Source organism: Bos indicus, chromosome 1 (genome assembly GCF_029378745.1).
Source record: "Bos indicus isolate NIAB-ARS_2022 breed Sahiwal x Tharparkar chromosome 1, NIAB-ARS_B.indTharparkar_mat_pri_1.0, whole genome shotgun sequence".
Classification (NCBI taxonomy): Eukaryota; Metazoa; Chordata; class Mammalia; order Artiodactyla; family Bovidae; genus Bos; species Bos indicus.
In genome coordinates, this window is record NC_091760.1 from 107,797,157 (window position 1) to 107,807,300 (window position 10,144).

General features: G+C 41.8%; 1 protein-coding gene across 1 annotated transcript in view; it reads left to right on the forward strand.

Moving 5' to 3' along the window:
• The window catches only part of LOC109563010 (uncharacterized), a 41,145-nt gene extending 35,650 nt beyond the window's left edge, over nt 1-5,495 (forward strand). The window contains exons 18-19 of the mRNA XM_070786120.1: nt 1,919-2,188; nt 4,001-5,495. Coding sequence (XP_070642221.1) covers nt 1,919-2,188; nt 4,001-4,020 — 290 coding nt within the window. The 3' untranslated portion in view covers nt 4,021-5,495. The remainder of the gene's footprint in view (nt 1-1,918; nt 2,189-4,000) is intronic.
• The last annotated feature ends 4,649 nt before the right edge of the window (nt 5,496-10,144 follow it).

Genomic DNA, 10,144 nt, shown 5'->3' on the forward strand with positions numbered 1-10,144 from the left:
TTCAAGTCCAAACTGAATTCACAAATTGAAGTTAAAAAACCCAGACTCAAATTACACAAGACAAGATCTTAAGGCTTTGGGGGCCTCATGTAGATGAACCCTTTCATCAAAATACCTTTTATTATTGTAAGAAGGTGTGAATCTAAAAGCAGATAAACTCTATAGACTAAAATAAGATGTTATCCGCTTGGAGTTGAAGAGGATGGTGTATGTCTGATTTTACTGTTTGTCACTAGAGAATTGTTTATTATTTCTATTAAATGAACATCAAAATAAATGAGGCTCTGGAATTATTTTTAAAACCTAACCAAATTGGGATACATATTCTTTCAGTTTTATTGAGATATAGTTGACAAATAAAAACTGTATATAAGTACACAATGGGATGCTTTGATGTAAGCATACACTGTGAAATATTTACCAATCGAATGAATTAGCACATCTATCACCTCACACAGCCACCTTTTTTTTTTTTGGTGGTAGAACTCATAAGGCCTTCTCTTAGCAAATCTCAAGAGTACAGCATAGTATTTATTATTAACTGTAGTCATCATGTTGTATATTAGATCCTCAAAAATTATTCACTTATAACTGAATGGGACACATAGGAAAATTTTTTCCTTTTTTGCAGTTATTTGGCTATTTAAAATTAGCTCCAAGAACAAGTAGCTAGACATAGAATAAAATGATCAAATACTACCTAGAAAATTAAGGATTTCCAGCCTTTTTAGAGTTGACAATGTGGTAACAAATAAATTAATAATGATTTACTTTTGTTTAGGTATTTTCACAACATTTTTAAAGATACTGAGTCACTATCCTGATAGTTTGAGGCTCAGCATATCACCATATTGCTTTTTAAAATATAGTCATCTCTTAACTCTGAGTCACTTTGAGATCTTGTTAAAATTTAGATATAGAATCTGACACAGTATGTTTGGAGATGATCCTGAGAACTTGAATCTTTGATGGATGGATTCCCTGTGTGGTTTCTCTTGTAGTAGTTTTAGAGAGGAACACAAGCCACACGCATTAGAAGACCACTAGAGGGCAGTGGCCATCCTTTAGAAACCATTCTTGAGTTAAGGGGGTTAGGGTTCAATAGAAATGTTAGGTTCCCTTCATTAGACTATTGGCTCTAGATGAGCAAAGTGTTATGGTTCTGGAGGAGGGGCAGGAAGGATTCTTCCTCACACTCTTCTCATGGCACCTCCAGGGTTTGTAAGGCCTGGAGGATCCTTAATGAGACTCTACACCTGGTGAGCTTTGCTGCATCATAGCACAACCATCTGAAAAGTGTGAGCATAGAAAACCCAGCTGGGGCTGGTATTTTGTATTGAGGCACTGGTTTGTGTTGGTAAACATAATCCCTTCCAGAATGATGACATGGTTTCTTAGTGAACAACAGATACTGATATTACAGACACTGTGCCCCTGACTTTTCTGTGGAATATGCTCTTCCCCCTAATGCCAGGAGATGGCAGAATGGAGACTGCAGTTAATATCTCTTGCTGCCCTCTTTAGTGACTACTAAAGGTAGCACTTTGTATGTGAAGATGCAGAGATGGGCAAGGGGAAATGTATATTTTTCTTTTTGAGCCACGTAAATTATTTTTGATGCCTGATTTTTTTTTCCCTCCAGCCTAATTTGTGCAGCTTTGTAAAACAATTTCATTCCCTGAATCACTGAATTATCCTTGTGAGCATTATATCCCAGTTCAACCTTATGTGTAATCATTCCCTTTGGTTCTTCTAATAGTTTGGAAAGCAGGGACTTTTTTGGCACTTAAATTTATTTTAAAAGCAGTTAAAGTTTCAAATCATGGTATCTTTTTTATATAAAGAGAATACATTTTCATTGTCAATGACTATAAATGAAGTGTTGAGAGGAACTGCTGAATTCTTCATGTGCTTTTAGATGGGGTGAAGACTAAAACCCTAACAGACACGCAGTTGTTTAACCTTGCTGAGAAGCTGGGGAAGGAGTGGTTAAAGATTGCTATTGCCAACCTGAAGCTGAATATTAGCGAAATCGATGCTATCCGGGAGAAGGAAGACAATGTTACGATCAGTAAGTTTAAGATGCTGAAGAAGTGGCAAGAAAAGGAGCAGAATAATGCCACAGCTCAGAATTTATGTAACTGCTTAAAAAATGTTGATTCAGTTGAAGTCCAAGATGTGCTGAGAGGTAAGCAGAAAATTATCTTAGTCATTTACTTGGGGTCAAGCTGTGTCTTTGCAAATAGCAAATTTATACTCTAGAAGGTGTTAGTCACGTCTAAGCTCAGGTTCAGAAGATTGCGCAAATGCTCTGCAGTAAGCATGTGGGTCATAATCTAAGTAAAGATGATTCACGTGTGGCATCAGAGGAAGCATTTGAATACCGTCTCAAGTGCTGGCTAGGTTTGTGACCAAGCAGATTTGTTTTTTTTTTTTTAAATTGAAGTATACTTTATATATACAGTAAGGTACAGGTGTACAATGTAGTGTTTCACAATTTTTACAGGTTATATTCTATTTACAGTTATAAAATACTGGCTATATTCCCTGTGTTGTGTAATATATCTATGACTAAGCAAATTCCTTACCTCGCATAAAGCCTCTATATTCTCATCTGTCAAATGGATGTGAAACTCCCAATGTCCTAGGTCTCTTGTGAGAATGAAAAGAGATAATGCATATAAAACTCTAGGTTCAGGCAGTGAGACTCCGGCAGGAGTAGATAATGTCCTTTGTTGTCGTTCAGTTGCTCAGTTATGTCCGACTCTTGCAGACCCCATGAGCAGCTGCATGCCGGGCTTCCCTGTCTTTCACTGTCTTCTGGAGTCTGCTCAAACTCGTGTCCATTGATAATGTCCTTAACTGGAGACCTAACTGGAAGCCTTGAGCCTTCCAGACTTCCTGTGGTATTGACGCAGTGCTCCACTTGGTGGCACTAGTGAGCCTCCAGCAGCAAAGATGGGAACAGAGCGCTAAAGGGAGTTGTTTCTGGTCTCAGTCCAGAAAACCACAGGGTTCCTTCCTTTGTTTTGAAGCACTTCTTTTTTTTGTGGCTTGACTTAGCATATTGTTAGACCCGAGGTCAAACCAATTCACAACTTGGATTTTTATTAATATGTATTGTTACCATGATTAACAAATGCTGTGTTACTTCTCAGAAGCAAGTCAGAGAGAGGTTTTTATTTGGAATTCTATTCGGACTTTTTGTTCCTTAAAGAATGTAAAAGTGTGTCAGCCACCCCAAAAGCTTATATGAAAAGTTAAAGTCTGGGGTGACCGCCCAGGATGATGTCAGGTGTGGAGGGTGAACTTTCTGAACGCCCCCACCAGTTTGGATGCAAGAGCTGCAAGGCAATAGAAGAGCCAGTTTCAATATCAAATTTCTTTTTCTTGAATATGTTGAAATTATGTAAATCACTGAGGCCCACATGTGGAAATCTCCCTATTTGCATATAGGCACTTCTGCCTATCAACAGTACTGGCCTCTGCTGTGATAAGGAAACAATCATAGCCTTGTCCATCAAAGGAAGGTTTGGAAATCTGACCATCTCACAGATCCTGTAGAATGAGTGGTTGTTTTGTTTTTATCTGCTCTTGACTTCGCTAGACGCCTAACTTGGCGCCACATAAAGCTGAATAAGGATTTGTGACATTTTTTGGCAGTGAAATGGATCATAAAACCTTACTAGTCCAATTTGTCATTGAATAGGAGAAAAATCTTCAATAAGTTACAGACGAACAAAAAGCCAGAAATTTTCCAGTGTTTTCTGCCCTCCTGTAGTCAAAATATCTGGGTGATTGGCTGAATTTTGTGTCTTTATCAGGGCATTTTAGTGTCTTATAACTGCAGCCTTAAAAAATTGCACTGGTTTATCTTCATCTCAGGAAAACCCAGCCACTCTAGCAGTTCCTTTTTTAAACGGACAAGTGACTTTCTTTAAACGCATGTGCTCTTTCCCCACAACAATGAATCCCTGAATTCGTTTCTCTCCCTTGTTAGGCTTCTTACAGGAAACGTGAGGTTTGAAAGATGAGCTGGAAGAGGAAGCCTCAGGAACTCTGCCTTCAAAGACTGTCTCCGTGGTAATAAGGCACAGACTTCGGGACCTAGAGCTACACAGCCTGTGGAAGCAGCTCCTTTCATAGACCGCTTGCAGCTCACATTATTCAGGGGCAAAGGGAATGTGAAATATTTGGAAACCTTGAGGAAGGAAAAAAAACCTCTACAATATCAAGAATTTTTTTTTTGTACCTTCCACTCTCACCATCCCACCCGGCTTCCCCACCCAAACACATACACTTATAAAGGGTGCCTAAAATGACTCAACAGCAGTCAGGCGAGAAATGTGGTAATTTTCCTACTGGAGTCTGTGAACTATGAAATTCATATCAAGCGTTTGGAACATTTCTTTTTAGCAATTAAGTGGTGGAGTACTTAAATTGCACCAATTTCACTTAGCTTTTTTTCCTCGTGTCATTAATGATAAAGAGAGGTTCCTGTTCTTTTAGCTCCCATACAGTCAGATACCCATGTGCTGCCGGGTCCAGTATGTCTTTTTATGTGAGGTGTGATTTCCGTGTCTTATTACTAACCAGTCTGGCTGGTGGTCTGTTAAACCATTAAATCAATCATGTTACCTGGCCCAAGGGTCATTAGAAAGGATTAGAATCCTCTCCCCATCCGTGTTGGTGCAAACACTCGCAGGTGGTGGCCTCATCTCACTGGGGAAGTTCACCTGGGTCCATCGTCAGAGTCCCTGCAGATTTCGTCAACCTTCTGAAATCACCAAACACTGCATTTCTTGACCTTGACCCTGGATTGTTTACTTCTGGGAGGGTTGTGGGGGGCGGGCAGTGCGGGAATGCCACTTAGAAATGGCCTTAGTCAGGACCAAGGAACATTGTCATCTCTTCTCGAAGAGGACTTGCCCCAGGGAATCATGGGCCATATTGGCTCTTGTTAATGGGTGAAATCTTTGTTTTTTTAATATGTATAGATATTGTCGCTCTCCCAGAATCATGCGTGTGGTGATTAACATTTTGGGTATGTTTTGTTAACTTATTTGAAGAAACTATAAATTACCATTAGTCTCCTGTTGACAGTAGCTGGAGAGTAAATTCAATCTTAATGAATTAATCAGAGAAACATACTTTATAGCTTTGCCTGTGAAGAACAAATTCATTTTATAGGGAAGAACGTATTGATATTATTAATGATCAGGGATCCAGTGGAATTCAAATCAGTGTCACTTTATGAGTTTTTATTTTTAATTGCTCTATATTTCAGGAAACACATGGAGTTTTAACATTCAGAAGTGTAAAATACTTAAAGGTCTTGAATTTTTTAAGTGTTTATTATTTTTTTAAGTTGTTTTCCAAAGAAAATCATAATTTCAGAGGTGCTTTGTATATAAGCTGGTTTCCTAACACTTTCCAGCCTTTTTCTTACAGTGGATAAAGGGAAGAACAATAAATATGCATCTGTACAGTGCAAATATGTCTTCTTTGTGTTATTATTTACTTACACATTACTTTTTAAAGCATGATCTTCCTTGATTGTTATTATCTTGGCTGTTCGGGCATTAGTTGGTTTTACTCCCAGACCCAGTTCTTGGAGTAAAGTTGAGTGAGGGTAAAGCAGGGGCAACTAACCCAGGAGTTTTCACAGATTCAGAAGCACCCCCACATCCCATAACCCTTCTCCCTCCAGGAATGACTCCAGGAATGAGTGTTCTCCCACCTGTGCATGGGAAGGTACGTTTATATTTAAAACCAGGTGTTTTCATAATGAGCTCCTTACCTGTGTGTCTCTGTAACAGGATTTTCCTGCACATTTGGGACATGTTTTGTTATTTTGGGGGGTGCTTTAGGGGACAGGCTTTCTCCCCTGCTTTGTCAAGTGGAAGTGTTTTCACTCCATTTTCTAAAGAGGACACCATCTTTGCTGAATTGAAGTGTGTTCTCATGAGGATGGTTGTTTTCAGCAGTTGGTCCAGCCTATTGCCATTGCTGGAAGTCCTCAGGGTGAAGCAGCCTGCTGCTTGCTGAAGGCAGAGATCCCGACTGCTGGGATTACATATCTTCCAGCCTACACACCGGGGTTTGAGCATTTCTGATAATGGTTCTGTGGCTGCTGCTACTTAACAGAGGCCCTGGGGTAGAATTCTGAGTGCAGAGTTCTGACATTCTTCCTGCTTTTTTTAACTGAGACCTCCAGCCTGGAGCCTCCAGAGGACTCATGCAATTTACTCCAATCATGTTGTAAATTCCTAGTTACGCAGCCTGGAGTTAGGCTGCCATCTTTATTCTGCAGAAGTCCATTCTTGCTGTGTGCTTTAACCTTTGACATGAGTTTCATTTTTAGAAGGGGGTCTTATCTGTGCATTTATAGCAGTGTTTTGTTTTCAAGCAAGTTGGGAAATCTAAAAGATGGTTTTGTGACATAAAAACTGCAGGGAGGGGCTTGGATGAGTTCCATGTTTTCTTTAGCTGGAGGAGCCTTTTGTGAAAGGAAGTCCACCTGGAAGCTGCATTGGTGAAACATTCGGAAGTGGCACTGCTCTGGTTTGGGGGGTTACTGAGGGCTGATGCAGGGTTGTTGAGGCGCCCTGCTGGACCCCTGACTGGCTCCTGGTGAGCAGTGTGTGAACCAACCATTGAGATGACTGCCATTGAGATGACTGGGTCTCTCGTAGCTTGTATCTATGACATCTTCAGTGGGAAATAACCCCATTTCCAGTTCACTGGTAATACTTCTGTGGCACATTGCTCCTGATGGACCACAGAATCCCAGACCATAGATATGTCAATTACTTAAATCATCCACCCAGAGCATGTGACAGCTGATGCTCCATCAGCCCGGGTTCTGGAAGAGAAGAGCAGAGCAGAGCCCCCAGCCTATCCACAGTGAGTCTGTTCCTCAAGCAAGAAATAGACCTTTGTTTTAAGCCAGGAATCCAAAACTAGGAAGAGCCTTGGTGACTTTTACGGGTGTTCTCCCATTCTGAGCAGGTATAATTGTTTTGAGCCAAGGGAACATATGCATTTTATAATTTTTTCGTGTGGTTGGAAATGATTTGATTTTTAAAAGACCTTCTTATTTATTCATAGATTAAAAATGAGAAACGTGGGAACTCATGAAAATTTGCCTTTTTCTCTCTACCATTTTTAAGTGCCAGGGCCTAAGTACACAAATACATGAGTGACACGACCTTTCCTGTACTTGCTTCTCTCACAGTGTAGTGAGGGAGAGAGAAGCATAAGTAACTTTGATGCTTTTTGCATGGTTATGATGACTTACTGTGACCTGAATTATTGTTTAGTTGCTAAGTTGTGTCTAGCTCTTTTGCGACCCTATGGACTGCAGCCCACCAGACTCCTCTGTCCATGGGATTTCCCAGGCAAGAATACTGGAGTGGGTTGCCATTTCCTTCTCCAGGGGATCTTCCTGACCCAGGGATCGAACCCATGTCTCCTGTGGCTTCTGCATTGCAGACAGATTCTTTACCACTGAGTGACCGGGGAAGCCTGTGACCTGATTATGAGAAGCAAAGGGTAAGGTTGCCAGCACAGGCCAGAACCAGGCTGCCTGGGCTCAGATCCCAGCGTTTACTACTTACTGAGTAAGCCTCTATGGTCCCTTGCTTTATTTCCTCATCCATAAAAAGGGGAAGGCAATGGCGCCTCCTCACAGGGTTTTTGAGAGGATTCTGTACATTTGTGGTATAAACACTTGTAGAAACACTCTTGGTACGTAGTAAGCGCTGAGTAAGCATTAGTCCTGTTGCTTCTAGAAAAAAGTTACTTGAGTGTATTGTCTCTGATATTACATTGATGTCATAATTTATACTCATAATTTTAATATCATACTAAAAGATACATACAAATAACTAAAAGTTGTGAGTTGTTCTGACCTAGTACATGTCAACCGAAAAGCTGATACAATTCAATTTTTGAAAAATATGGTTGGACTTTCTTCCTTATTTAAAAGTTTTCTCAGTCAGCTCAGACTGCTACAACAAAATACCACAGACTGAATGGCTTAAACAACAGAAGTGTGTTCCTCAAAGTTCTGGAAGTTGGGAAGTCCGAGATCAGGCTGCTGGTGGATTTGGTGTCTGGTGAAAATTTTCCCAGATTTGCAGCAGGTCACCTTATTACTGTGTCCTCACATTGGGGTTGGGGGAGACCTCTCCAAGTCTCTTTTTTTTTTAAATTTATTAACACAAGCCCCCCCCCCCCTTTTTTTTTCTTTTGCCACACTGCAAGTCACATGGGATCTTAATTCCCTGACTAGGGATCCAACCTGTGCCCTCTGCATTGGAAGGCGGAGTCTTAACCACTGGACCACTAGGGAAGTCCCTTCAGAGTCTCTTCTTGAAGTAAAGTGAAGTCGCTCAGTCGTGTCCAACTTTTGTGACCCCATGGACTGTAGCCTACCAAGCTCCTCTGTCCATGGGATTTTCCAGGCAATAGTACTGGAGTGGATTGCCGTTTCCTTCTCCAGGGGATCTTCCTGACCCAGGGATTGAACCCGGGTCTCCTGCATTGTAGACAGACGCTTTACCGTCTGAGCCACCAAGGGCACTAATCCCACTATGACCTAACCTCCTAAAGACCCCACCCCGATACCGTCACACTGGGGATCGGGGGTTCCATATGTGATGCAGACGTTCAGTCCATGGCAGTATTGTAGATGCACTTTGCCTTAAAACAGGAAGCCACAGTTATGTTAGCTGGAACCAACCGTTTAGTCCTCAAACAGGGACAATTGCGTGGCCCAGGTGACACAGCCACAGGGACTTCTGGCCTCTGTCCCTTCTGGCTTTAGACAAAGCTGGTGTTCTCCCCTTTTGACTCCCAGGCTTTCTTTCCCCATTAGGGTGTCTAAGGCCCTTGTGCATCTCTGAGTTGTAACACACCCACCTGTGGCTCTCTGGCCAGATCTCTCCGCAGAACTGACCCCTTTTCCCCAAAGCTCTGGGCCTTCAGTGGGGCCTCTGTCAGCTGTTTTTTTATGTTAATTCTCAGACTCAGTCGTTCTTATTTCCTTTTAAAAAAGTGATCTGTTATCAAATTTCTCTAATAGGCTAGATCCGAGGCCTATTTTTAGGGGGGCCCTCAGTCTTCCTAAGTTACCTTGTTCCCCACCCTCTGCTCTGAGAAGGCAGAACCCTGCTTGTTTGCCATCGTGTCTTGGCCAGACAGTCTCCTCTGCTTGAATGCCCCTAGTGGGCAACTGCCCTGGCAGGACAAGGCATCACTGAGGTCTTCAAGCAAATGATCTAACAATTTTAAAACCTTGATGTTGAGTGCAGACTAGAGGCCAGCACTGTACTGAGTCATTCAGTCCTCACAATAGCGCTGTGAAATAGGGCTACAGTTTCCTGAATTTCACAGATGAAAATAGTAGCAAAGAGCAAACCCATTTGGCCCATCACCAAACCTAAGGGCTAATAATCATAATCAAAAATTGCTTCTATTTATTGTGTACATATTACATGCCAGGTGCACTGGTAATGCTTTGAAGGAGTCGCTCCATGTAACCCTTGATCTGATCCTTTGAGGTAGGTTCTAGTATTATCTTCACTTTTTAGGGGTCATGTGCCACACAGCTTACAGGATCATAGTTCCCTGACCAGGGACTGAACTGGTAGCCCTGGCAGTGGAAGCACAGAGCCCTAACCATTGGACCACCAGAGAAGTCCCTATCTTCACTTTTTAGAAGAGAAAATGGGTAAGGAGAGGTTAGAACAACATGGTCACATCATACAAGTTGTAAATGGCAGACTAGGCTTAAATGAGAAAAACCAGAAAACTGGTCAAGTTTTGAAGTGAAGAATGGACTTTGTTGTAAAGATGTTTCTTGGGCTGGTAATGTTTTTGAAGGATATGTCATGGCAATTTCTGGAACCAAGGAGATACCTGTGATCCTTTGTATAAACCCAGTCTATAGCACAGTTGACAGTCTTGCCTGTCCTCATTTCCAGGCGCAGACAACCGGCCAGACAACCTTGCCATTCCAAGGAGGGGCTGGGATGGGATACGGGCAACTCAATGGTGCCAGTCCATCAAAGCCACTGAGCTCTTGCCATGATCAAAGCCAGCCACCCCAAACCTAGTACTCAGAGGCAAGAAACTCCTA